At 52.5% G+C, this 27,497-nt stretch overlaps 2 protein-coding genes across 6 annotated transcripts in view; both read left to right on the top strand.

Annotated features, from left to right (window-relative positions):
- CRAMP1 (cramped chromatin regulator homolog 1) overlaps positions 1 to 5,452 on the top strand; it is a 57,229-nt gene extending 51,777 nt beyond the window's left edge. For all 3 annotated transcript variants that reach the window (XM_023246402.2, XM_045047868.1, XM_023246403.2), the window contains one exon: positions 1,571 to 5,452. In XM_023246402.2, the coding sequence (XP_023102170.2) occupies positions 1,571 to 1,735 (165 nt within the window). In that variant the 3' untranslated portion in view covers positions 1,736 to 5,452. The remainder of the gene's footprint in view (positions 1 to 1,570) is intronic.
- A 353-nt stretch (positions 5,453 to 5,805) lies between these two features.
- On the top strand, positions 5,806 to 27,071 carry JPT2 (Jupiter microtubule associated homolog 2). Of its 3 annotated transcripts, none has more exons than XM_019821229.3 (5): positions 5,806 to 5,963; positions 12,584 to 12,732; positions 17,589 to 17,731; positions 20,291 to 20,339; positions 26,622 to 27,071. In XM_019821229.3, the coding sequence occupies exons 1-5, from the start codon at positions 5,920 to 5,922 to the stop codon at positions 26,807 to 26,809; spliced, it is 573 nt and encodes a 190-aa protein (XP_019676788.2). In that variant the 5' UTR covers positions 5,806 to 5,919; the 3' UTR covers positions 26,810 to 27,071. The 3 variants fall into 3 exon arrangements, with proteins under 3 accessions (XP_019676788.2, XP_003999000.1, XP_006942538.1); XM_003998951.6 differs by lacking the exon at positions 26,622 to 27,071 and adding an exon at positions 21,263 to 23,958 and having other exon boundaries at positions 5,807 to 5,963; XM_006942476.5 differs by lacking the exons at positions 5,806 to 5,963; positions 26,622 to 27,071 and adding exons at positions 6,057 to 6,208; positions 21,263 to 23,958.
- Positions 27,072 to 27,497: the final 426 nt, after the last annotated feature.

Genomic DNA, 27,497 nt, shown 5'->3' with positions numbered 1-27,497 from the left:
AGTCAGGTTCTGGAGGGAAGGGCGCTCACGGCTGTCTCCCAGGGATCCTCAGCTTCTGTGAGTCCTCACCTGTGCCTGGAGATGTGGGGGCCTCGCAGGGAGGCTTTGCAGAGTTTCAAGCCGACCCGGGATGTGAACAGATCTTCTGCCCAGACAGAGAAACAGACAGAAGAACGCCGTACCCACCCTCCCTGCACGTTTCTTAAACCCCATGGCTCTGCGGTCACGTGCGCAGCCCATCTGTCCCCTTCCCGTGTGTGCGCGGACGCTTACGAGCGCTCAGCATCCGTGCAGACAAGTGCAGCACACGTACCCGTAGACGGCACGCCAGGACCTCGCGGTTCATAGGTGGTCCCCAGAGCAGCTCGGCAGTATCTGGGGCTGTCAGAAGTGTAGACTCTTGGGCCCACCCCAGGCCCACCCCAGGTTCATCCCAGGCACGTGCTAGACTGACCCCCGGTTCTTCCCAGGATCAGCGTGGGTTCATCCTAGGCCCTCTCCAGGCCCTTCTGATAAGATGTGAACAGAGGTGATGGCTGTGAGTTGTAGGTGGGAAATGTGGAGCCAGGCTGGCCCAGATTGACAATGATGAAGCTGATGGGGGACGTACATGGAGAAGAGAGACACTATTTGCTTTACTTTTTGAAAACGAAGTTTAGTTTCTATGATATCTCTCATAAAAAGTTTAAAGTTTACTTATTTAAGTAATGTCTTCATCGCATTGTGGGGCTTAAACTCATGACCCCAAGATCAGGAGTCACATAGTTTTCCAACTGAGTTGGCCGGGCGCCTCTCAAAAAATTTAAAATTCGGGTTCCTACCATAGCTGTACTCAGAATTTTCCAAAGCCTTCTCATTCGTTCACTGTGTCATGCAATTCATTGACAAATACTTACCCGGGGCCTACTCCATGCCAGGCACTGCTCTGGGCCCTGAGTGCACAAAAGCAACGCCCCTTGCAAAGGAGGCAGACGACACACACTGACGACCGAGTCTCCTGTGTTTGTGCCCGGGGCCCTGCTCCACACACGCTGGTCGACCGAGTCTCCTGTGTCTGTGCCCGGGGCTCTGCTCCACACGCTGGTCTTTGTCCCTGTTTTCCTTCCTTTGCCCTGTCCGCCAGCTTGCTCGTGTCTTCAAGAGCCAAAGCCTGTCTTCCCTCACGGTCTTTGCACTTCTTATTTCTTTCCTGGCCATGTGCTCCCCACCCCCGTGGCCACCCGCTATCTCTGCTTCCGTCTCGTTTGCCTCGTTGCTAATTGATCGTCTCCCGTTAAGTGTTATGTGCTGGGAACTACCACTCTGATCCCGGCCGCCGGATAGCCTGGTTAGCTGTTGTGCACACCTGTCAAGAGAGGCAGTGCTCAAAGTGACAGAATAGCCGTTGTGACATGGCTAGTTGCTGGGGGATTCTAATCTTCACTATACACACGCCAGGTTCATTGACCATCCACCGAAGTCTCCGTCATGGTGGCCATTCGCTTCCAGTCCAGCAGCCATTCGCTTCCAGTCCAGCAGCCAGCCAGTCAACCGGCTGACATGGTCTTCCCTTGTGTCCTCTGCCCCACAGGTTGTGGATTCCCAGCTGGTGTGCATGATGAATGAAAACAGCATCGATTACATATCTCGATTCAATGATTTGGCCCAAGAGCTAGCCATCGCCGACCCCAGCCGCCGAGAGGTCCTGTTTGATGGCAGTGGAGGTGGGCCCCCCGTCGGTGACCTGTCCCAGTGACCACACCTCGTCACTGGCAGGGCATCCTGGAGGCTGCAGAGGAGGGCTCACGTGGCTGGTGGTCCTCAACTGTGGTAGGTGTAGCTCTCTTCAGGCTAGAGAAAACACAAATCAAGCCCAGGCCCTCCAGAGGACGGTCCGAACAGAGGAACTTCTGCACCCCAGAACGCACAACACGCAGCAAGTCGTGTCCCAACGGGCAGAGGCCAGTGGTGGCGCGGGACACGAGGACGAATTCTCTGGAAGGGCCTATGTCAGCCGTGGCCATGGGGCTGGAACAATTCCCTGCCAGCCATGGGGTCTCCTGTTAGGGTCAGCATAGCGACCACATTTCTGCCCACGCTTCTGCCTCAGTTGTTGTGTTCGATGTTCCAGTGGGCTTTCTTTCTGAGGGAAAGGAATGGGTGTGCCTTGGCGTAGTCGCTGGTCCCAGGGAGTTGCGGCCTCCCCATTCTCTGCAGGGATGCTTCCAGCCACCGCTGCTTTCTTTCTGCCAAACCTATGCACTCTTGGGTTGCTTTCTCTGTAGAGTGATGACAGGGACAGCAGGGCATGGCCTAGGCTCTGCCTCGTGGGGTCTCTACCCTTAGCAGACCCCTCAGAGGACCCTCGGATCACAGGGCGGCCTAACGGGTGCCATCACCGCAGAAACCTAGAGGTTTGTTCTGACTCACTGGGAAGGAGGAAAGAATCCTGTTTTACGCAGGTTGTGTGGACTTTTAGGGGAAAAGTTCTGCTAAACTGGTTGGAAAAAAGTTTTCCTCGTGTTTTGAGAATTAGGAGATGTCAGAGAAGAGCAGAGTTTAATGGTTTCCTTCCTGTGTTCAAGTTTCTTCCTGGCGATCTGAGTCTCTTCTTGGTCAACTAAGATGTTCTCTCTCTGTTGGGACCACACTTGAGCCTTTGCCAACGAGCTCCTGAGCTGCCGGCGTGCTGCTGTCCGGCACCTGACGGCACGGGCCTTGTGGGGAGGGGTTTCTCTGCCTCAGCATCTCCTGTCCCTTCCGTGGGCTTTCGCGCAGAGCCTCCCGGGCACACAGATTTCATCCTTCACGTTATTTCCACCCCGTGGCCTTCCGTCTCTCCTCTTCCCGCGCAGGGAACGCAAGCAGAGGTCAGAACGCCTGGGTGTAGTCGGAGCACACAAAACCATATCCCTCTGGTGTGCTCCCCGGCCCCGGTGACCATTTGGCATCGCTGCAGATGGTTCCGTGCCCGGTCTTCCCGCAGAGCGGAGCCAACAAGGTTCCTTTGCTTCTCGGCCTTGGGAGGCTCCACAGACAAAGCACCATGCGGCCGCATCCGTGGCGGCCGGGAGCCAGTGCTGTGGTGTTGCTCAGGTGAAACCTGCGTCCCGCCGTCCCACCTGCTGCTTCACCCTCCGCCCCGCAGCCAGGCTCTTTGGCTTCTGAAACCCACCAGAACTGACCACCGTTTCTCTTTCCTCTTCCCGACTGGCAGCAGAATGGAGCGGCAGCCTCCCGGGCCAGCCCCGGCCCTCTACACGGGCTTCTCTCCCTGTCCGCTGTGAAGAGTTGAGGCAGCGTGAAAAGGGAGAAAAGGTCTTATGCGACCAGAGGGGATGCTCCTGATCTCACCATCTCAGCAGACGGATGTGGCCGCTACAGGCTGCGGGCAGGGTCATTCCCCCCAAGCAGTGGAGGAGAGCAGGCAGTTGGGCTTCCGGGCAGTAGCCTCCTTCCCTCGTCTTAAGTGTCTCTCAGAGCTCTTGCCTATAAGGAGGTTTCCCTCTTTCGGGTCTGGGTCTGGGTCCAAATAGCACCAATAAAGCCACTCTTCTAGACTCTTACAGAAAGTCCTAAAGCTCTGGAGATGTGTCAGAGAGGGACATGGCGCCCCTTTAATAAAAGATACAGATGGCATCACTTGAACCACAGCATCTTTAAACTAGTGTGTGTGGTTTTGTGATCCATCCATCCGTTTCCTGGAATTAGCGCCCTGTTGAGGTGATAAGATCAGCAGATCTGTCCCTGGGCATCTGGCTTTGTTAGGTCTTTAGTAGGTTAGGACACCAGACCAAGTTCAGGCCACTCATAACTTGCTTCTACTCCCACTGTCTGGGACCAGAGACGCCAAGTAACATTATAGCACCGGTGCTGGGAGCAGTGCCTGGTGGCAGTGTGCACGTTGCCAGAGACGGTAGAAGGTCTTAAGCTGCTTTCCTTAGGGGACGCCCCGAGGCATTCTGGTGGGTAGGGTGGCACAGGTTACTCAATGACACCTAAAAGGAGGAAAAGTAGGGATCTGGATCAGCTTTTGTAGGCCATTTAGTGTCTCCTCCCCTTGGGGGCTGGACCACAGACTCTCTGGAGTGTCATCCAGCTGGGAGGTGGGTTAATGAGGACAGTGGATGGATTTTTCTCACCTGTAATAAAGCTGACACGATTCCAGAGAATTCTGCCACTTCTGCAGCAACCAGACAGGTATAAATAAGCATTTGCTCGCCATGCTAAGGGGAAGTGGCGTCGCTAGCATTAAAAGGATGAGTGTGTTTTCTCCCAGCCTAAATGTATGTGTATAAAAATAAGCAGCTAATGTTCAGGGCTGGAATTTTCAAAAGACCCAAGCAGAGAAACTTCCCTTTTCCTTTATCTTCCTCTGCCTTCCCAACGAAAGTTGTCATGTCCGTGTGAACCTCTGGCTTTCTTCGTGCATTCGAGCACATTGTAAGACCAGGGCTGTTCCTCAGAAAATCCCTCCCGAGTCAGTCTACTGCTGTCTGGGATCTTTTTGCTGATTCATCTTCTTTAAAGATTGAGACGGGAGATAGCTGGTCTCCAGGGAGTTGGTGTGTTTGGGCCTTGATTCCTATGGTGACTATCCAGTGATGAGCATTACACTCTAGAAAATAGAGACAGAAGTCGAAGCTGGAGGCCCCACATAGGATTGTTGGTGACATTTTCCTCATCTTTCCGTATCTCCTAGGTGTAGAGTACTTGCTCAGGGAGTGGGGATATCTGAAAACATTTCATCCATTGATCTACTTGTTTTCTCACATTTCCAACTTAGCATCAGAATCCTGGAAACGGTGTCCTTTTCAGTCTGATAGCATCTCTTAACTTGATCACAGCATGGGATCCAAACTTGTGCAAAGAAAAGTTATGGAATAAAAGATTTTGGAGACCAGTAGAGGAGGAAAGCAGCGGTTGTTTTTTTTAAGACATTGAGATCTATCAAATGCATTTGTGAGAAAATAGGGCACCTTGTCTTATGAAAACAAAGGAAGAAACCCACCGCAAACCTTTCCTGTCAGACCTCTCTGGACCCCGCAGTAATTTGTAACTCACGTTAAGTCTTGGAAGCACTACAGCAACCTGGACCCTTTGTTTTGTAACAGGATAGCTGACGCTAGAGCTATGGTCTGGGCCGCAGAACTTAACCGCTGTTTCTTTTGATAATCGTTAAGCCATATCATCTAAGGTTTCGGCTTGTTTGAGATGTGAATTTGTTTTATAGATTATAAATATACATATACAGTGTATGTATAAAGCAGAATGCCTGTCCTTCCTGATTATTTTTTGTACCATATTGTAAATTATATTATTTATTCTTTACCAATTTTGGGAATAAAAGGTGTTTTGGTTATTTAATATAATAAACAAAAGCTGTTAAACTTCTTATGTTTAAATTTCCAGTTCAACTTGTAAATCTGTTTTTATTATTGTGCATAAATACATACTAATACTTGATCTAATACTTCCCGAGTGAGCCTCTCCTTCGCGCGGTCTCCGAGTGACATCTTTGCAGCCCGGCTAGTGGGCGCTTGCCCCACGCCGGGCAGTCCCGCGCGCCTCCAGGGCGGGCGGCGGTCCCCGGCCCTGAGGCGCTTCCGGGGTGCGCGGCCCGCGCCTGCGCAAGGGGATCGGGCGCCCCTGGCGGCCGCTTCGGGTGGGGCTACGTTCCGCCCCTGCCGCCCTGCTGCCCAATGTCGGCGCCCGAGGCCTGAGCGGCATCTGTTCTCACCAATCGGCTGCGAGCGCGGCGCGGGCCTCGTCCAGGGCCTGTCCGGTGGGGCGGGGGCGGGGCCAGGCGTGACTATTGGCTGCGGCGGCGTGACTGGCATTGGCGATATCTAATGGACTCCGGCGGGCGGACCTCGCGCTGCGTGGGGCCGGGCGGGAACGGCGGCACAGCGAGCCAGGAGGCGCCGGGCAGCGGGCGACATGTTCCAGGGCCTGGAGAGCGAAGGCAGCCGGGCCGGCTCCAGGTGCGTGGCGGGCGCGGCCACGTGGCGGGGCGCGGGTGACGGGTGACCTCACAGAGCCGAGGCCCCCTCTTTCCCGTCCGAGAGGCGGGCGCTCAGGCGGGACGCGTTCCCCGCGCCCGCTAGGGTCTCGGCGGAAGGCCCGAGACGCGCCGCCCCTCGCGTCTCACCACGGGCCCGCGTTCCCTTCCGTGTCCGGCGCGCCCGGGGACGCTGGCCGAGCGGTGTGCTGCCTCGGGGCCATGCCGGTGCGTACGGGGACCCGCCCTCCCGGACCCCGTGCTAGCGCCGGTGTGCGGTGGACGGGGCCGAGAGGTGGGGGGGTCACCGTGGGTGTCCTTCTGGATCCTGCATCCTGTGGGGCCAGGCGCTGCTCTCCCCTAATCCCGCAGCCCCGTGGGGCCAGCCCACGCCCTCCCCTAATCCCGAGGGGCCGGGCGCTGCTTTCCCCTAATCCTACAGCCCCATGTGGCGGGGCCCTGCCTTCCCCTAATCCCGCAGTTCCGAGGAGCCTGCTCCTGCCCTCCCCTGGTCCCGTAGCCCCCTCGGGCGGGGCCCCGCCCTCCCCTGGTCCCGTAGCCCCCTCGGGCGGGGCCCCGCCCTCCCCTGGTCCCGTAGCCCCCTCGGGCGGGGCCCCGCCCTCCCCTGGTCCCGCAGCCCTGTGGGGCCAGGCGCTGCCCTCCCCTGGTCCCACAGCCCCCTGGGGCCAGGCGCTGCCCTCCCCTGGTCCCACAGCCCTGTGAGTCTGGGAGCTGCCCTCCCCTGGTCCCACAGCCCCTTGGGGCTGGGCGCTGCCCTCCCCTAATCCCGCAGCCCTGTGAGGCCGGGTGCTGCCCTCCCCTGATCCTGCAGCCCCTGCCCTTTCCTAATCCCGCAGACCCATGTGGTGGGGCCTTGCTCTCCCCTGGTCCCGCAGCCTTGTGGGGCCAGCCCCTGTCCTCTAATCCAGCAGGCCCATGTGGCAGGGTCCCGCCCTCCCCTGGTCCTGCGGCCCTGTGGGGCCAACCCCTGTGCCTTCCCCTAATCCCGCAGACCCATGGGGTGGGGCCCTGCCCTCCCCTGGTCCTGCAGCCTTGTGGGGCCAGCCCCTGTCCTCCCCTAATCCAGCAGACCCTTGTGGCGGAGTCCTGCCCTCCCTGATCCTGCAGCTCCGTGGGGCCAACCCTTGTGCCTTCCCGTAATCCCGCAGACCCATGTGGCGGGGTCCTGCCCTCCCCTGATCCCGCAGACCCATGTGGCGGGATTCTGCCCTCCCCTGGTCCCGCAGCCCCATTGGGCCAGGCGCTACCCTCCCCTGATCCCAGGGCCTTGTGGAGCCAGGCGCTGCCCTCCCCTCAGGCGCTGCCCTCGCCTGATCCCAGGGCCTTGTGGGGCCAGGCGCTGCCCTCCCCTGATTCCGGGGCCTTGTGGGACCAGGCGCTGCCCTCCCCTAACCCTATAGCTTGGGAGCCAGGCAGTGTCTTCCCTGCCTTGCTGATGGAGAACGAGGCTTACTGCAAGTAGTAGAAGCAAATGACCAATTGTTGGGTTTCTGACTGGGCTTCAACATTCAGGAACACATGGCAAGCTTTCTTTTTAACTTGTAAACGCTGTGTGGGTATTAGAAGTCACATAGATTACAGTTGCCAGAGCTAAGGAGAAGGTCTGTCTTGGCACTGGAGCAGCCAGCTTGTACTGTAGAGTCGTGGGGGGGGGGGGGTTGTAGATGCCGACAAGTTCCCATTACCGTGAGCCTCTTCTGTGCCCCAGCCTTGACCTAAAAGTAGAAGGGAATATGTGTGTGTAGCAGCTGTTGAGATCGATACAGTGTAAATATTCCTTCAAAGAACCACTTTGATTTGCTGAAACCCTGTACATCCGGGGGAGTTAGGGCAGGGGAGTTAGGGCAGTCGTCACTTCTACACCTGCCCAGGTAATTCGCTATCAATCCAGTCACAGACGTCTCGATGTGTACTGGCGGGGGCCAGAGGTTCATCCTGCAGTGCCCAGAATGCACCCATATTCTGGTGCTCAGGAACCACTGGGGAGCATCACTTGTGCCCGCTGGGTGGAGGCCCCTTCTAGCACTTTATCATTTATGTCCTTGGGTCTGTCCCCTGTCATGCACGTGGCCTGGCACTGGATGCCCAATAAACGTTGGCGTTAATGAATAAACACCCTAACGCTGATGTCCTGTGGACTTCTCGAGCTGCAGAGCCTCTGCTCTAAAGTATCAGTTCATGCTTCCTTTGGAGAGGGTATTATGGACAGGAGACAATTTCTTGGAGAACGTTAAAGAAGGAAAAGCAGTCTTCTTGGTTGAATGATTCAATGTGATTGGAAGCTGCTGCTGAGATCGGTCACAAGCTTTGGGTTTCCGCAGCCGTGTTAAAGGGATTGATTAGCCGGATGGGCCTTGTAAGGCTCATGTTTCTTTGGCTGTTGAGGGAGGGAGTCAAGTGGTGGCTGCAAGACCACCTGGCCGGGATTTCCTCTTTGAAGAGCCTACATCTTCTCTCTTGCTAAGGGGTTATCTTGTGTTAAAGAGATTTTGAGCCATACAGGCGTCACACTCCAGCCAGCATTAGTCTGAGGTCATCCACCTAAGCTGTAAACTGTGCGTTTGGAAAGTCTTGTTACCGCTTCTCTCCAAGTCTGAGCAGTCCCCAGAAAGCTTTTCTGAAACCTGGACGCCAGCTCTCGGAGGCAGGGTCAGGGGTACGGGGACCTGCCTCTGCTGGTACCGCCGTCCCCTTGAGCTTTATCTGTGGCTTTTCTTTGTCACGTGCCCTCTCGCTCCTCTTGTGTACTTGAATGCTTTTATTGGAATATATTGAGGGGTAAGACGAGAGAAAAAGGTCATTGGATCGTGCCCCTCCTTTGGGAGTTCTGAACTCACCAGTATTCCCATCTGCCTCCCTGCAGTTAGTGTCCTAGTGATAACTGCACCTGGTAATGAGCCTCCTGGAGGCCACTCGGAGCCTTTGCCATGGGTTCTGTTTTTATCAGAATAACCTCTTTCACTCTCAGTCCCCTTATTTGAGATCCTGTTGGGCAGCCTGTGCGGTCTGCAGATCTGCTCCAAGGGTGGGCAGCCCTAGCGCCCACCCCACGCCTTGTGATGAAGATGTCACCACCCAGGTAACTTGGTCAGTAGGCACAGCGATCTCTTGACTGCAGCATTCTGGGCTTCCTGTGCTCCCTTTGTTTTCAAAGTAAAATAAAATTCAGGAAGGTATATAGCATAATGTAATAAACGCTATATTTCCACCACCCCAAATTAATATTTGGTCATTTCCAGTAACTCTGGCTTCCCTCCTTTGGCCCCGGGAATACCCCTCCCACACAGAGACCACAGACTCAATTTGGGCCTTGCTTCCTCTACAGAGATCTTAAGTTCCAGTAAGACCCAGCGCTCAGTGGCATCGCTGATTGGAACAGTAGAGCCCCCTGCACACGGCGCTGGCTTTCCCCACAGACAAAGCTGCTCCAGGCCCAGGACTTGCTCTTGCCATCTTTCCGTGCACAGGGTATGGTGCACGTGCCCAGGGACAGGCACTTGGGCCCCCGGATGAGCGAAGCAAGGGTGCAGGGCACAGGGGACCGGGAGATTACAAGGTTGTGGAGAGAGTCCTAAAGAGCTCTGAATCAGAAGGAATCCACTTCAGATTAGAACAGGACCTGGGAGGTTGAAGGAAGAGCCATGTTTCAAGTAAACTCGTAAAATAGGAATTTGAACTCAGCAGGAGGCTTGATGATAAATTCAGTTCAGTTCTGAAGATTGCAGATCCCCATCCCGTTTGTCAGCGAGATGGTTGTAGAGACCCGAGAATGTCTGGCCTGCTGTAGCCAGCCAGGAGTATGAGACTGGGCTGTGTGATCTATAAATGGTGTAGAAGTCAGATGGCCTTAGTGTGGTCGCCAACAAAGTAGGTGACCTGAGGTCTTATTAAGACCTTTTGTTTTTTGGGTTTTTTTTTTTTAGTTTATTTTGAGAGAGCACAGGTGCAAGAGGGGGAGAGGTGGAGACAGAGGGAATCCCAAGCAGGTTCTGCCCTGTCACTGCAGAACCTGACCTTATTATTATTTTTTTTTAACGTTTATTTATTTTTGAGACAGAGACAGAGCATGAACGGGGGAGGGTCAGAGAGAGGGAGACACAGAATCTGAAACAGGCTCCAGGCTCTGAGCTGTCAGCACAGAGCCCGCCGCGCGGCTAAAACTCACGGACCGCGAGATCATGACCTGAGCCAAAGTTGGCCGCTTAACCGACTGAGCCACCCAGGCGCCCCAGAACCTGACCTTATTAAGACCTTTCTGGGGTGCTTGGGTAGCTCAGTTGGTTAAGCATCCAACTTCGGCTCAGGTCATGATCTCACAGTTGGTGGGTTCAAGCTCTGCATCGGTCTCTGTGCTGACAGCTCAGAGCCTGGAGCCTGCTTCAGATTCTGTGTCTCCTTCTCTCTCTGCTATTCCCCCACTCATGCTCTATCTTGCTCTGTCTCTCAAAAATAAATAAATGTTAGAAACAAAAAATTTTTTTAACTTCCTAATTTAAATCTCATTACTAGTTTTCTTTTTTTCTTTTTTTTTTCTCTCAAATGAAAGTAACTTTTTTTCCTTCACCAAATCGTTAAGGAAATACTAACTGCTGAGTATGTATCCACCTTCCCCACCCTCCCAGGCAGCCAGGGATTCGGCACCAGCACCGTGTGGAAGGCCTGCTGGTGCGTGGTATAGCAAGGCTTGCCCGTGGAGTGTGTCTGGGTCCCAGCTGGCACGTCATCTGCCCTGTATAAAGCAGAGGGGTACTTTTCTGCAGTCCTGCTTTACAGCCAGAGAGAGTCTGAGAACTCCCTTCGCTTTAAATTATAGTCCATGGTCAGCTCCCTTTCTAGCTCTTTATTTATTTATTTATTTATTTTAATTTTTTTTTTTCCAACGTTTATTTATTTTTGGGACAGAGAGAGACAGAGCATGAACGGGGGAGGGGCAGAGAGAGAGGGAGACACAGAATCGGAAACAGGATCCAGGCTCTGAGCCGTCAGCCCAGAGCCCGACGCGGGGCTCGAACTCACGGACCGCGAGATCGTGACCTGGCTGAAGTCGGACGCTTAACCGACTGCGCCACCCAGGCGCCCCAATCTTTATTTTTTTAATGTTTATTTATTTTAGAGGCAGAGTGCGAGTGGAGGAGGGGCAGAGAGAGAGGGAGACACAGCCATCAGCACAGAGCCCGACATGGGGCTTGAACCCACAAACCGCAAGATCATGACCTGAGCCAGTCAGATGCTTAACCGACTGGCACCTCTCCCTTTTTAGCTCTTTTAAGGAAACAAAAAGCATTTTAAATGTCTTTTTTTTTTTTTTTCTTGTGACCTAAGTCATGCACAGTGCCTGCAAAGCCTCATGCATTTCACGTGGTTTCGAGCTCTGAGTTTCCTTCGGTTTCCCCCTGTCTGTAGCATGGTCCGGTTGCCCAGGACTAGTGAAGGCACACGGGCCGCTCCCCGGTTTCAAAGTCCGTTTCAATAGTGCCTTCTCGCCTTTAAAATGCATTTTTAAGATCTTGGTACGTGTTCTGCAAAGATGCACACGAACTCAGTGCGCCACTGCTCTACTGACGTGGTTTGAAGCTCTGGGGGAGTCCAGGCGGAGCTTTGTGAAAGTTTCTTAACTCTTCAGTTACTGCCATAAAAAGTGACTCGAGGTCCCGGTCTTCCCCTTCATAAATGTTTCCTGAAAGCCTCCAAATGATGCAGGCTGTTTTCTCACCGGTTGAGGCTTGGGGTAGATGCTGCGGGGGGTGCCCGAGTGGTCGCGTGGTGCCTGTGTGCTGAGGTGAAGCCAGCAGTTGTGCTGGTGGGTGTGTCCTCCGATCTCTGTGATCGGCTTTCTATTGGTTTTACCGGGTCCTGGGACTTCAGGACCCGAGGTGATTACTCTAGTGTGGACTGCGCAGATCAGTCCTGACCCTCGTTTCTTCTAGAGGCCTTTAACAGAGGCCTGAGGCTGTAGTCTACACTCTAGACCCAGACTGCTTGGGCCTGCCTTCTGGTTCTGCTCCTTCCCACACGACCTTTCTTTGACTTTTCTCTGTCTCTGATGCACCGTCTGTGAAAATACTGCCTGCCTTAGAGGGTTTGTTGCGTGCGCTCCTTGGAACAGTTGATGGAAATAGTAAGTACTTAACAAATGTCAGCTACGATATTAAACACTACTGAATGCGTTTGTGGCATTAAATTTTTAATTTTTTTAATTTAATTCTTTAAGGAATTTCTACAATCTCTACACCCCACATGGGGCTTGAACTAACGACCCTAAGAGCAAGAGTCACACGCTCCACCGACTGAGCCAGCCAGGCACCCCAATTGTGTTTGTAGTATTGTGTACTCTTGTGTACTAATTAAAATTAGCATTAAACTCTACTGAATGTGGCTGTCACTTTGTTAGGGAAATTAATTTTACTTACCACAGGGTCACAATAATTTGCAAGTGTACCATTTCTAGAGGGGCTAGTGTCAAATAATTGTAATTTTTTTCTTAGACATCAGAAGGTGTATCTGTCCTGTGTGGTTACGCCATACTGCCTGAATGGTGATGTCCAGGGCCATCAGTGACTCACACTCCCTCTGTGCTTGTAGGGCCATGAAGCCCCCGGGAGGAGAGGCCAGCAATCTCTTTGGAAGTCCAGAAGAAGCTGCTCCTTCAAGCAGGCCCAATAGGATGGCATCTAATATTTTTGGACCAACTGAAGAGCCTCAGAACATACCTAAGAGGACCAATCCCCCAGGTAGGGCCTTTGTGAGCCATTAATCCTTCTGCCTCTGTCTGTTCTGTTCTAAGCTGCTCTTTTTATAACATTTTTTATTTCTTTGTGCTGACCCCCCCCCTTTTTTTTAAGTGTTTTTAATGTTTGTTTATTTTTGAAGGAGAGAGAGAGAGAGAGACAGAGTGTGAGTGGGGGAGGGGCAGAGAGAGAGGGAGACAGAATCCAAAGCAGGCTCTGGGCTCTGAGCTGTCAGCATAGAGCCCGATGTGGGGCTCTAACCCACAAACCGTGGGATCATGACCTGAGCCAAAGTCAGATGCTCAACCGACTGAGCCCCCTGGGCGCCCCTGGAATGTATGGACATTTTTATCCTGACTTCTGCTTTTTGTCTGACGGTGGCTCAGTCATTCTTCAATCCTCTTTCCTCTGACCACAGACCCTGGCTGAATCCAGGCCCTGAGGATACAGAGGAGACGAAGGGGTTCGGTTCCCACCAAGGGAGGCTCTCCCAGTTGTTTGAAGGGCCCCTTGTGATTTCAGAAATTATGTGCAGGCTACGCATTTAAACATTTTTCTTAGGGAGAATATTTATATAATAGATATTTTATGTTTATTTTTGAGAGAGCATGAGCGCATGCACAAGTAGGGGAGGGGCAGAGAGAATCCCAAGCAGGCTCCGTGCTGTCCGTGCAAAGCCTGATGTGGGGCTCGAGCTCAGGAACCGTGAGATCGTGACCTGAGCCACCAGGCGCCCCTAGGGAGAACATTTTAATCCGATTGTCAATGGGATAGAAGCTCTAAAAAGATGACTCTGTTCATATAACGCTTTACCGTTTGGCCCACCTTCCAGTAGTCACAGTGAGACAGTCTTAGAAAAATGTTTTTTGGCTGATAGACTATCCAGTTGAGTGACCACGGTGATAGTTACCTGTATCCTGGGGAGAATAACATTTGTTCGTCAGTGAAGATCTGAGAGGCCGGACCCAGATGGCAGACGCCGCGGAAGCGAGGCTGGAACAGCTCCCCACGCCGCTGCAGCCCTGCTGCACGTGTTTCTTTACCAAACCCTAGAGGAACGGCTAGTTCTGTGTTTGGTTGGTGGTTTTCTTATGGCAAGGGAGGGCGGAGGGTTAAAGTTCTGGGTGTAGCAGAAGAAGCAGGAGTTCTTCAAAGTGAGCAACATTCTCCTCGTATCTGGCGTACAGGCGTGGGCCGGAGGGGTCAGCCCTGCACTACCTGTGTGTCAGCGATAGCCGTGTAAGTTACCTTATGTGCCTCTTGCACCTACGACTGGCCGCTGGCTCGGCAGGGTGTCTGGGGCTGCCCCTGGGGTGGCGAGTTCCCTGGGAAGTATGGCGGTGCTGCTTTGCACACCCTCCAGTGATTCCCCAGTGAGCAGCCTGGGCCCCTCCTGGTTGGAGAGAGGTAGAGAGAGGGAGAACGGGAGAGCCTCTGTGTGGTGTGTGGTCCCAAGATGTGGCCACAGCTGCCGGAACTCACTCCCTGGGCTGGGTTCCCGCATGGACCTCGTGGTCCTGTCGTTTGGGGCCTGGTTTCGGTCCTGCCAGGTGCTCTTTGGAAACCATCTGTGTGGAACTCTCAAGGGAAGCCTGAAAGGGAAGCGTGCCAGCGTGCCCCACCCCGCAGACCTAAGCCCCTGCCCACGTGTCCGGGGCGGAGGGTGTGACTTAGCTCGCCATCATCGCCATCATCGCTGAGGACTCACCGGCGTGGTCAGGCCCAGTGCTCACCGACCCTTCACACGTGGGCTCTGCTGGCTGCCCGGCTCACATCTCCCACAGCTTGTCCTCCAGTTCTAGCAACAGGGACCGGACATCTTTCAGGGATTGTGCACGGTGCTTTGTCTCGACACCCCTAGGAGGTTGGGGGGGCGGGGTTCTTTACAGAGAGGGAAACAGGCTCAGGGGGTTCCCTGCAGCACCTGGACCTCACACCTCACCAGGGGCGGAACTAGCCCTCAGGTGGCACTTTTCTGGACTCCAGTGCTCGTGTTCTGAACTTACCACCTGGAAAACCATTTGTGATAAGTGTCTAGAAATGGAATTGCGGGATCATTTAAAATTGCCCCCCATGTCGGCCACCCTCTGTGCCGCACGTGCTCCCCACCCTGCCGACACCATGTCTGTCTTACGCACTTTGAGTCTTCAAAGAGCGCACCTTGACTTTATCTTCCTTCGGTTATGAGTGCATCGAGCACCTTTCCTTCCTCAGAGCTGAATTCATTGCCCAGGTAAATGTCGACCAGCAGACGTGCAGGCTGACCCCTCATAAAGGGCAGGAACAGAGCTGTACTGTGTAGGGCTGGACCTACACACAGGAGCAGCACACCGACAATGCCACAGTCTCCACAAAACTCAGGCGTGTGGTGACCTGGGGTGGGGGAGACACGCAGGCTTCTGGGAGCTGGTCGTGCTCTGTACGCTTCGGCCAGCAGTGACCTGGGTGTTGGCTGTGTCGTTATTTGAGACAATTATGTCTTAGGAGATTTTCAGTTACATTTTATAATTAAAAAAAATTTTGGAGGCACCTGGGTGGCTCAGTTGAGCGTCTGGCTTCGGCTCAGGTCCTGATCTAGAGGTGCGTGAGTTCGAGCCCTGTGTCGGGCTTTGTGCGTCAGCGTGAAGCCTGCTTCAGAACCTGCTTCGTATCCTCTGTCTCCCTCTCTCTGCCCTTCTGCCAGTCATGTGCTCTTAAAAAAATAAAACATTAAAAAAAGGTTTTTTTCCTTAATGATCAGTGTCTTTAGCCAAAAACTTCAACTTGAGTTACTTTTGTCTGTCTTTCCAAGAGGGAGAGCCAGCACATGCGTGCACGTGGGGGGAGGGCAGGGAGAGGGAGACAGAGAATCGATCCTAAGCGAGCTCCACGTCCAGCGCAGAGCCCAAAGCAGGGCTCAGTCTCAGAACCGTGCGTGAGATCGTGACCTGAGCCCAACGCTTAACCGACTGAGCCATTCCGGTGCCCCCAAATTGAGTTACCTTTATGTTCCATTTTTTTTAAAAGCTGAGTGCACATTTTTTAAAGAATTTAATTAAGGCTTTGTAGCACAACCAGAAACAACACAGTATGGGACGACCTTCAGCAGTACTTTTCTCCACTTTGTGGTGGAGACGCTTTTGCTGACTGTAGCTCAGCAGCATCACTGGGGATCACTGAGGGCTCATCTGCCCGGTCCCGCTCTGCCCCCTCGACTCTCTGCCCCCTCACCAGCCGCCCTAGGTCGGTCCTCTTGTTATGTATCGCCTCCTGACAGTTGACACACAAGGCCAGAGGGTTGGAGCCACTTGTCCAGGCTCAGTTGGCAAGTGGCTGTTCAGGAGCTCCCCCCGCAGTCCAGTGCTGTGCCATGCTGTGCTGGCTTCCCTAGCCCGGTGTGCAGGGCCTGGGAGGGCAAGGTGTGTGGACGCCCCAAGGTGACACGAGCATGCGCCCGCTTCCTGCACAGGCGGCCCCGGGACACTGGCATCCCAGCAGCCGCTCTGGGTCACCATCCACTCTGGCGATGAAGCCCATCCCCTGGGAGCCCACGGGCCTGCGTGCTCGTGTTTCTCCGTGTCAGCCGTGCGTGTTACTAGAGCCAAGCAGGGACGGCTCGCCACGTGGTTTCTTAAACAGTAGGCAAAGCTCAGCGCTGTGAAAAATGACATGATAAGCAGTCATGAGTCCTGCACCCCGTCCATCCCGTGTCCTGTGTGCACACGGCCCCCCGGGGCGGGGTGGGGGGACGTGGAGTAACCACTTTGTTGATTCAGATACAAGTGAATATACGCTGTACAGAATGTTGTGTGCCTTTTGTCGCTGAACGGTATATGCATCCAGGAGATGTTTTGTTATCGGTACGTAGACAACACAGCGAACGCTCTGGAGCATTTGTGTCCCTGGCATCCTTCTAAGCATGTGATGTCTGAGCTACAGTGAGGCATTGAATCCGCTCACAGCGCTGTGAGCAAGGTCCTTTCATTCTGCAGTTGAGGATTTGTGGGCACAGAAAGGCCAAGTAATTTGTGTGTGGTCACCTAGCTAGTTAGTGGGATGCATCTTTTTTCCTCTTGTGAGATTTTAAGGTACATCCTTGGTACATGAGGGCCGTGACTGTGACAGCCCTCCCCCCCCCCCCACCCCCGCATGCCGAGAGGAGCTGGCATCTGTGGAGTGAAGAGACGGCTAGCTGGCATTGTGTGACAGCCATCTCTGCTTCACGGAGGCTTTTGGGCGTTGACTTTGGTGTCTGGCCAGAGTCATCAGCTGTGAAAAGTTAGGCATTAGATGCATATCTTCATTATGGCTCATCAAGTCACTTACCTGTACTGCAAGGCGTTCCGTGTCTGAAATTTGCTGACACCTGTAGTTGTCACTGGGTGTTCTGGCCAGAATGAGGTCAGAAGAATGACTGATCTGTGTTATTTTCCAGATTACAGGTCTGCCTTGAATATGACATGTTGTTAAATTCATTTATGTCTGTCTGACCTAAAAGTGCAACAGCTATTTGCTTTTAACATAAAGGACTTTTCACGGGTTTAATGAAGAAGACTGTTCAACAGACAACACACCAAGTTCAAAGTTAAGGAAATTTTAATAGATGGGAAGTGGTGTTTTATGCCACTTACCGTCTTGTCTCTAGAGGCCAACCTGGTTCAGCTTCTAGAAATGAAGGTCCCAGAAGGCCCCCAAAAAAGCAGGTCTGACATAGGGCTTTAGGGACCCTCATCAACCCAATCACCCCACCCTTGTTGGCCTAAACCAGGGACTGGCATTGGGGTGTCCCTAGGAGGAGAGGTCTCTGAAGTAATGAACGTCGAGAATGGGACCAGATGGATGTTGTGGGTTTGCTCACTGTTATGTAATTGTTTCTACAGGGGGGAAAGGAAGCGGTATCTTTGACGAATCCACGCCTGTGCAGACGCGACAACGTCTCAACCCACCCGGTGGGAAGACCAGTGATATCTTTGGGTCCCCAGTTGCTGCTACGTCGCCTTCAGCACACCCAAACAAACCCAAGGTATGGGCTACGTCAGGTAGCACACGTGAAAGTAGGAAAAACAGGCTCTGAGGCAGGTGTGGTGTGTGAGGGGGAGGAGGCAAGGTGGCTGACGTTGGTCTTCCTGAGTGCGGTCGCTAGTCACAGGGTTTCCTGTCTCCCCTGAATCACGGGAGACTACATGCCAGCCTCGTGATGACTGTAGCCTGGGAAGCTGGTCTCGTGTGCCGATGGGCGACCTGGGCGACCGTCCTTCCCTGCGGGTGCTAGTGGTCACCGGGAGCACAGCAGCCCCATTAGATTAAACTGGCTCCGGCATTTCGAATTCATGGGCTCATCATCATACTTGGAGAAGTCTAATTGTCGCCGGGAGAGTGCCGGAGGACAGAATGTACCATGTGCCAGCATTCCCGCGTGAGCCGCACCCCAGGGTGGCTGCTGTGGAGGGAGTTTTCCTTTTACAGGAGTACTCAGCCAAAAATGAGGAAGGAATAACAGAATTCAAATATCACCATTTTGCCAACTTGTAATGAAACTGTGGATCTCGGCGATGAGCATCTGTGGCTGACGTCATGTGGGGGATAATCTTAGGAATCCCCCGGGCTTACACCACAACGTCACAAGACGGGACCACCAGAAATCACAGGCTCTTCCTTTTGATAGAACATCATAGACCACCTTTGAATTCTTGTCAGAAAATCGAGGCAGAGTCAGACCGAACTTCACATTAATTGATACCACAGGGATTCAGGCAGCGTAATGTGAAATAGAGGGCTCTACGTAGTGGTCACAGGAGGCCAGTCAGTAATCCCGACGGTTAAAAAGAGATTGAACATTACACTTCTGGGGCACCTGGGTGGCTCAGCGGGTTGAGCATCCGACTCTTGATTCCGGTTCACGTCATCTCATGGTTCCGGAGTTCAAGCCCCGCGTCGGGCTCCTCGCTGACAGTGTGGATCCCACTTGGGATTCTCTCTCACTCGCTCTCTGTGCCCCCCCCCCCAAAATAAATAAATAAACGTTAAAAAAATTTTAAAAGAATACAATTCCTATCAAAGTCCCAACCACATTGTTTGGTTTGGTTTTACTTTTTGTTTGTAAAAAAGGGAAAGACCCACCCTAAAATTCACAGGGAATCTCAAGGAACGCCGAGTAGCCGGACAGCTTGACAAAGAACAAAGTTGGATGGCTCTCACTTCCCAGTCTCAGAACTCGGTACAAAGTTCCATTCGTCCAAACAGTGTGGTGCTGGCCTAAGGACACAGAGACCGTGGAGTAGCACGGAGAGCTGAGAAATAGACCCTCACGTGCGGGTTTGATTGGTACTTGCACAAGGACGCCTGGGTCATTTCGATGGGGGGGGGGGGGGGGGCGGACAGTCTCTTCTGCTGGGACAACTGGATATGCGCGTGCCAGAGAGTGGAGGCGGACTCCCAGCTTCCACTGTGTATAGATATGAGCTAAAAATGGATCAAAGATCGAAATTTAAGGGTTAAAGCAGTAAGATTCTTAGAAGAAAACATAGGGACAATTCTTCACAATCTTTTTGTGCTTTGTTTTGTTGTGTTTGTTAAGATTTCCTTTTAAAATAATGTGCACCCAACGTGCGGCTAGAATTCATGACCGTGACCCCCAAGAGCTCTTCTGACGGGGCTGGCCGGGTGCCTGATCAGTGTTTGCGTGGCTTTGGCAGTGGTTTCATAAACGTGACACTAAACACTGGGAACAAAATTTTAAGTAAGTACATTGGATTTCATTAAAATTGAAAACTTTAGGGGCGCCTGGCTGGCTCCGTCAGTAGGAGTGTGTGACTCTTGATCTCAGGCTCATGAGTTCAAGCCCCACGTTGGATGTAGAGATTACTTAAAAATCTTTAAAAGAAATTTTTTAGACTTAAGTGCATCAAAAGACACTGTTAGGAAAATGAAAAGACAACCCATAGAGCAGGAGAGATCGTTTGCATTGCAAATCCTATCATCGGATAGCAGTTTATTCTCAGGAATACATAAAGAACTTCCGAAACTCAGCAACAGAAAGACAGTCTGATTCAAAAATGGGCAAAGGACTTGACTGGACATTTCCCCCAAAGAAGATCTACAAGTAAGCACATAAAAACATGCTCAGCAGGGGCGCCCTGGGGGCCCAGTCGGTTAGGCGTCCGACTCTTCATTTTGGCTCGGGTCAGGATCTCAGTTTGTGATATGAAGGCCCACGTTAGGCTCTACGCTAGTGCAGAGCCTGCTTGGGATTCTCTCTCTACCCCTCTCTCCTGCCCCTTCCCTGCTTGCGCTCACATGCGCATGTGGTCTCTCTCAGAATAAATTAGAGGAAAAAAAGGCGCTCAACATCGCAGTTGGAAGTGTGGCTGAGCCCCAGACGGCAGAGAGCTCACGTCTCTGTCGCTGCAGTATGTTACGTGGGGGTTTGTGTCACCGTCCGTGGGTAAAATTCTCCACAGTGAAAACATTTTTAAAAGTTAAAAGTAAATAAACCCGTCTGTGCTCCGATTTTTATCATACATTTGAAGGTGGGTAAAACGTTTCTGAATCATGTGTTGATCTGCGTTTTGCCTTGTTGCAGGACCACGTGTTCTTGTGCGAAGGAGAAGACCCAAAGTCGGCCCCTAAAGGTGAGCTGCTGTTTTCTGTCCCTCCCCTGAGTGTGCTCACTCTGGGAGAGTTGCTGGTGTGTCCCCAGGGGATGAGGGAATATTCCATGCCCCTTCCGGCCTGCTGACAAAAACAGGCAAGGTCGTGTTTATTGCTGAGAGGATGTGTAGTATTTGAAGAAAGCCAGGGACGTGGGCTCAGTTGGGTGGGTGAAAACTTCCCAGTGGGCCGCCATGGGCCTTTCTTCACTTCTTGTCATTGGTGGTCAGCCTACGTCTAAGATTGGGGGTCCCCTTCTAGAAGCTGATGTCATGTAGTGAAGGGCAGGGATCTGAAGACTTGAATGGACGTATGACCGAGGGTAGCACAGGCAGCACTGATGCAGAAGAGAAGCGCACAGGGGACAGCAAGACCGGTGGAGTGGGAAGGGGGGGGGGGACCGTGAGGCCTGTGTGTGGCGGGGAGAGCTGCCCCGCTGGCAGGTGCGTGCCAGCCTGTGCCTCGCCCTCCCAGCTGGCTGTGCTGAGAGTCACCACTCCCCCGATGGGGAACCAAGATAAACGGGAGTCCCTTCATCTAGAAAGGCTGAGTGACTGTCCACAAGCCTCGCCTCACCTTGCTGGATCCCTCTCTTCCTCGTCATGCTCAAGTTGAGAAAGTTTGTTATTTGTTCTTGACGTGGAAGAAAGGGGAATGGGGTCCAAAAAGCAGTGTAAAGGAATAATTAACTTAAGGAATTTTCCAAAGAGTTTATGGTATGAAGCCCTGGTTCAAGAATGCCCTCTGCTAATCGGTATGTGTTCTTGGGACAAGACGGAAGCCTTGCTCTGTGCTCGTTATGGTGTGCCCTTGGCGGCTGGTCTGTGCCAGTCTTTATGTGGAGCTCGCCCGTCTGGTTGCTGGGCCGCCTCTAACGGGTTGGCATGCTGACTTTGTCCCACAGCCGCAGCCAGCACCTCGCCAGGAGAAGAGCTGGGGCAGAAGGGCGGCCCTGGAGACGCAGGCCGCACCCAGCAGCCTGTGCCCATGCCCACAGCTGACAGCCACGAGCCCAGGTTGGGCCCCCGCCCTCGTTCTCACAACAAAGTCCTGAACCCGCCTGGAGGCAAATCCAGTATCTCCTTCTACTAAGAGGGGCTGCCGCTTCCCCTGTAGCCAGACAAAACACCGGAGAGATAGGATTTCAAATACTGTAGTCTTGTAGCCCAAAGGAGCCGGGTGGGGAGAGGGTCTGTTGTGTATCTGAAGCCGCAGCTCGGGCACGTGGCCATCCCAGAGCCGCGGAGGACCTCACCTTCCAGACTGCCGGGAGACCTGTCTTGGTGGGTAGAAGACGGGACTTGCTTGTAACTGCAGACGTGACGGGGCTCTGCGAGGGGCGCGGGGGCCAGTGGGGCCGGGCCACGGTGAGTCCTGGTGGCATGGGGTTGCCCTCGGCCTTGCCGCGCTGGCACTCTGCTGGCCGGCCGGGGGTCCAGAAATCACTAACACGGCAGCAGAGTTTAAATTTAAAGCCTTGGCAAGAAAATCAAACACAACATGTGTGTTGCCGTGGGATACAGGAGCAAGGTGTTGGCCAGGACACTACGGGCGGGGACTGGTGGGGGTGGGGTCTTTGGGTGGCTGGCCCCTCAGATCCTCAGCCCGTTGACCGCAGGACGGTTCCCGTGCCTGCCGCTGTGGCCCCCCGGTGCCTCCTTTGCCATCAGCCCCAGCGTGTGGCTCCGCACATTTCCTGACACGTCAGTTGCTTGTGTTCGGCAGCTGTCAGCAGAAACCAAAAAGTCGTTCTCAGTCTCACGCTTTGTGGCAGCATTTTGAGGTGCTCCGTGTCTGCCATCCAGACGCTTGGCCATGCGCAGGCTGGTTTCACTGTGATTTGTCCCCTCTTTTCCTCAGCGGCCTCCATGCTAGGTCCGTGCCCATCACCAGCCAGGCGGACAGACCCCTTCTCAAGTCAGATCTTCCTGTTGGCCAGCCCCCCTGACTTCTGCAGCTTTAAAACTGTCCACATGCATCCAGACAGCGGGTTACTTAAATCCTTCCTACATCTTTAGTCCTGTTGACGGTGGGAGGAAGCAGTGCTCCTGAACCTTGGGTTCTTAGGTTTGAATCTTTAATAATATCTAAAGAGCTATTATAAATTCCCAGCTTTACATAAGTGACTGTGGACGCTGATCTGTTTCTGACACCTTTCTAGGAAAAAGTCACTTGCTCAGGTAGAGTAAAGAGGAAGCAAAGTTTGCTTAGCTGCTCTTTATAAAGCTTTGCAGAACCTCCGGACCATGTTCAGTTTCCAGAGGAAACCTGGAGACCTTGGGCCAGAAGATGAAATTGTTCGATAGCGAAGTCTCAACTGGCCAATTCCGTGCTACTCGCCAGCTGAGATAACGGGCTGGCCAGGGTCCCGTCGCTCTGATCTGTCGGGCGAAGGCTTCTCCCGCCTGCCCCTACAGGGCTACATTCTCTGTTCTTAGATCACTCACATTGGACCAACAGCTCACAGGGGACAGGGTTTGGGTGAGGGTACCTGTCAGTACGAGTGCCTACAAAGCCAGTGCCATGTGCTAAAAACACCTGCATCCTTGTCACAGTGTAGAAAAGCAACAACGCTGGGTTCAGTCACACCCACCGTGGCCTAGACACCGAAGTGCCTGCGGGAGCCACCTGCCGAGCTCCACTCTTACACCTGGTGCACGTGGCTTTGTCAACCAAAGACCGTTTTCCCCCTTTCAACTGCCCTGTGCTCTCTGGAGCCAAGAAACTCATTCCATGCAACTCTTCCTGTCTCGTGCAAGTACTTCCTGTCTCCACCTTTCAAATGGCCATTTATAGGAAAGTTGGTTGGAACTCAGAGCATCTTCCCCCCCCCCCCCCATTAAAAAATGTCGTAAATGGTGGTTAGGGCTTAAGCCCAAACACACGTTAACGTGCTTAACGCAGTGTTCTCGTGGTAGAAATGAAGTACCATTTATGACTCTGTCTTGTGGTTTTCAGTGTGCAAGAAACCGATTTGTGAATTCCAAATTGGATTGCCAGGAACCCTGATACCGTAGTGCTGGCCCCTGTGGCTTCACCCCTGCCCTCGCTGCCCACCCAGCGAGAGGAAGCAAGGAGGAGCTCTCTACTTCTGTCCACCTGCAGGGATCTCAGGCACAGATGGGGGGGGGGGTATGGGTGGGAATGGAGGGAAACCAGAACTGTAGCCAGAGCCTCTGTGCAGTGGAGACAGACGCGCTGCCTTTGATCTCCATCCTTCCCTCCCTGGGGCCGCAGAAACAAGTTTAGGGTGCCCGGTGGTCTGGTCACTGGGAGGAGCAGGAGAGGCCTTTCTGCTCCTGTGAGCCAGTGGGGTGGCCATTCCTATGTGGAAAATGCTCTGTAACTGGGGACTGCCTGTATTTGGAAGATTCATTAACTCAGCATCCTGTTTTCAATCTCTAAGCTGCATTGAGAAGTTATGTCTGTATTTTTATTAAGCCTTAAAATTTTTTTTATGTGCATTTGGTGCCAACTTTTTTCTAGAGCTGTATCAAAAACGAGAAGTCTGTACTCACAGCACAATGTAGTTTTGATAGGGGCATCTTGTTACAAAGCAGGACTGGGTATACACGTCGAATTAAACTTCGCAATCACGTACTCGGAGTCTGGGTCAGTCTTTTGTGTGGATGTTCACATGTGCTTCTCAGCATCCGTTTCCCGAAATGCCTGGACCCTGCTCCTTCGCTCACAGGTGTTCTTTGCTGAAGGGGTTTGCCTTCACCCCCTCCCCGCCCCACCCCTGCACCATTTAGCCAGAGGATGCCCAAGTTAATCTTCTCAGAGGTTATGGATTTACAGGGGTTGTTTTATTATTTAAAAAAATTGTTCTAAGGTTTATTTTTGAGAAAGGGAGACAGAGCACGAGTGGGGAGGGGCAGAGAGAGGGAGACACAGAATCTGAAGAAGGCCCCAGGCTCCAAGCTGTCAGCACAGAGCCCAACACAGGGCTCGAACCCACAAACTGCAACATCATGACCTGAACTGAAGTGAAACACTTAACCGCCACCCAGGCGCCCCATGGGTTTACAGTTTTAAGTTTGGAAACCAAAGACCTAACTTTGAATAGAATGAACAGGAATTTGCCAGTGTCCTTTTGGGTTTCTGTAGGTAAGGTAAAGGTAATCATTTTTTTTTCCTCCTAACCACTTGTTTTCCTAAAGAAATGACAGCATTGAACTTGCCTCTTGAGTGGGCTTTCCAACTCCAGTAACAGGCTTGGTAATAAGTAGATGTGGTGCTGAGCTTTTAGTCTGCCATTAGATTAAAGTCCTGCAAAGAAAGCACAGATTGAATGTCTTTCCCTCTTACATGATAGCTATTTCCCTAAGTCGTAAAAGCAAACAATATGCATTACATGGACCTAGGGTGATGAAACCACTCAGACCACCTGCTGGGAGGCCCCCCTCACAGCCCCACCCCACAGGAGGCTGCACACCATTCTCCCTGCTGGACCACAGCCAGCACCAGAATAGCATATCAGAAAGAAACCGGACATACGCCACGGACGCCGTCTTCGTTTGTTCATCCGAAAACGTGTTCGACTGCAGAGCATGTCCCAAGACGTGCGCTAGGCACTGGTAACGTTAAAGCGGCCCCAGCCACAGGGCAGCTCGGTCCTGGAGAGTCACCACCCATTTGTCTCCAGCAGCTGGGCAGTGGCCACGTCTGAAAGGACCAAGGTAACTACGAATGTTATGGCGAGGGAGCGATCAACAAACATGAAAGGGTTGCCGTTTCACATCCTGTGCTTTCTCCAGAATGTACTGGCTCCATTAGCGGAACGGAACTTGTTCTATTTTCAAGCGTGGCAAGGATGTATATTCCTCCTGTGTTACCCGGTCATTTCTTATTATCTCCTTAATCCTTAGCATTCTTGAAGATCACGAGTGAAATATTCCTGTTGTATGTTTGACGACGAAGTGCCATCAAAATTCAGCATAGGAAGAATTAAGGGAGACATTACAGGGTCCTAGGTGACTTCCTAGCAAATTAAAGTATAACCTTTTTAAAGTTTTTATTTAAATGCCAGTTAGTCAACAAACAGTGTACTATTTCAAGTGTATAGTACAGCGATTCAACACTTTGATACATCGCCCTTCGCTCATCATGACGAGCGCACTCCTGGAAGTCCAGTATGCTATCCATTGTGCCACAGAGCCAGGCTAAAGCAGCACTTTTGAAACCCAAGTACTCACTTTACATTTTAGGGTCATGTGCAGAGGGAAAAAAAATTGTGCCCCATTTTAGCTTACAAATCTGAATGAAAGTCTGTTCAAGCAAGTGCTAGCTTATGTCACCCGAGTACACAAGTGGCGTACTCAAGTACGCATCAGGAGTTGCCCAGCGGCTCATCTTGTTAAGACTTCGTTCTGTTTTAGCCAGTGTCAAGTAAATCTGCCCAGTTATGTTAGTAATAAAAGCCAATAAAGTTGGTGACCAATTGGCCTCACAGCGGGGGCTACCCTACTGTGTATTTGGTACTAAGAAGGTTCAGAGGGGTCATGTTTCTGAAGAAAGGCCTAAGGCAGAAGTCTTGAACATTCCCCCAAAACACTCACAAGCTTTTTTGTCATTGGCTCAAAAGAAAAATTACACATACCTGTTTGTCCTGACTCTTCATCTTGAGAATAAACCTAACAATTATATATTGTGCCCTTACTATATTGCTAGAAATGTATGAAGCCCCTTTAATGGATTAGCTTATTAATGTTCATAACTTTCCTAGGAGGTTGGTAGTATTTTTAGGCTCAGTTTGGAAATGAAATGGGATGACTGAGTCACTTAGCTAGCATCAAAATCCAGATAATCTGGGGGCGCCTGGGTGGCTCGGTCGGTTAAGCGTCCAACTTTGGATTCTGTGTCTCCCTCTCTGTTCCTGCCCCATTCATGTTGTCTCTCAAAAATTTTTTTTTTTTTGTTTTGTTTTGTTTTGTTTTTTTTACTCCAGATAATCTGGATCTGAGACAGAAACTTTAGTTTATCTCTAATGGGGTGGGTGAACATCCATACAGCAAATTAGGTTGCAAGGGGAAAATTTGTGCAATAGTATTCAGGACATCATTATCTGCAGGAGAGTTCATTGATTTGGTGCAGTCAGGTTAGGATGAACTGACCTTGAAGCATTTCATTAGGTAAAAGGGATGAGAGCATTTCTGTTCGTATTAAGCTCTGACAAGTTTAGGGGCTGTTGTTTTTAATCAACTACTACTACCTGTGTGACCCTCAAGATGCAAGTGTAACTTGTGCGTTGGTGTCCTCAGATACCGGTGAAAGCAGATGCAGATCCCTGTGGAGCAACTCTAAACTCACACTTCAAAGTGTTTCCACAAAGATCCAAGGGATCCTAGTTCAGAAGGGAAAGGAGGAGCAGCCTAAGCAAGAATCAACCAAAACAACAGACCGCATAATCAGATTCGCAAAGGCTGCAGATGCTGTAATTATGATTTAAAAAACAAACAACAACAACAAAAAAACCTTGCTAAAGAGATTTCATTCAAGTGGATGCAAGTGGAGGAAATAAGAGCCTATCAAGACATAGAATGTAGGATCAAGAAGGACAAATTCAAAGGACAACCCCTGAAATTCAGAACCCAGTGGGGTGATTACAGCTATCGCGAAGCCGGGGAGTCTGAGGAAGTTACACACAACGCAGGACAGCGCAGCAGCCCGGGTGGAAGAGCTTATTCGGGGACTTGGGGACAAGATGGGCAGCGTCACTTCGCTGGTACCCGGGCACAAGCGCGGGGACGCGCGCACGCGCGCGGAGCTCAGGGGCAGGCAGCTCTGCGCCGCGGCAGGCGCGGGATGGCTGCTGCGGCCGCAGCCCCTACGGCGCAACGACCGTGCCCATATGCTCCTGGGACAGGGCGAGGTGACGTTTAAAGTCGGACCAGTGTCGTGGGAGCTGCGGGAACCCGCTCAGGGTGACGTGCGCTGGCGAGCAGCGGCCGTGACAAGCCAGACCGGAAGTGCTCCCTGCCCCGCTCGGCCGAGCTTCCGTCCCAGGGGCGGGCTACCCCTACGTCACGGGCCCCGCGACCCTTAAGTGGTGCCGCGCCGCGGGGCTCGGGCGGGACTTCCGGGCAGCAGAACTTCCGGTCGCTGACTGACGGGCGCAGCCTAGGCAGCGGCAGCAG

This window comes from Felis catus, chromosome E3 (genome assembly GCF_018350175.1).
Source record: "Felis catus isolate Fca126 chromosome E3, F.catus_Fca126_mat1.0, whole genome shotgun sequence".
Lineage (NCBI taxonomy): Eukaryota > Metazoa > Chordata > Mammalia > Carnivora > Felidae > Felis > Felis catus.
The sequence above is the reverse complement of the archived record's forward strand: the minus strand, read 5'-3'. Positions and strand labels throughout refer to the sequence as shown.

Bases quoted from the DNA above. Each gene is read 5' to 3' on its own strand.
- JPT2 (XM_019821229.3), top strand. From the start codon at position 5,920: ATGTTCCAGGGCCTGGAGAGCGAAGGCAGCCGGGCCGGCTCCAG. The intron at 17,732-20,290 runs GTATGGGCTACG...GCCTTGTTGCAG, and splicing joins CACACCCAAACAAACCCAAG to GACCACGTGTTCTTGTGCGA. The intron at 20,340-26,621 runs GTGAGCTGCTGT...TGGTGTCCTCAG, and splicing joins CCCAAAGTCGGCCCCTAAAG to ATACCGGTGAAAGCAGATGC.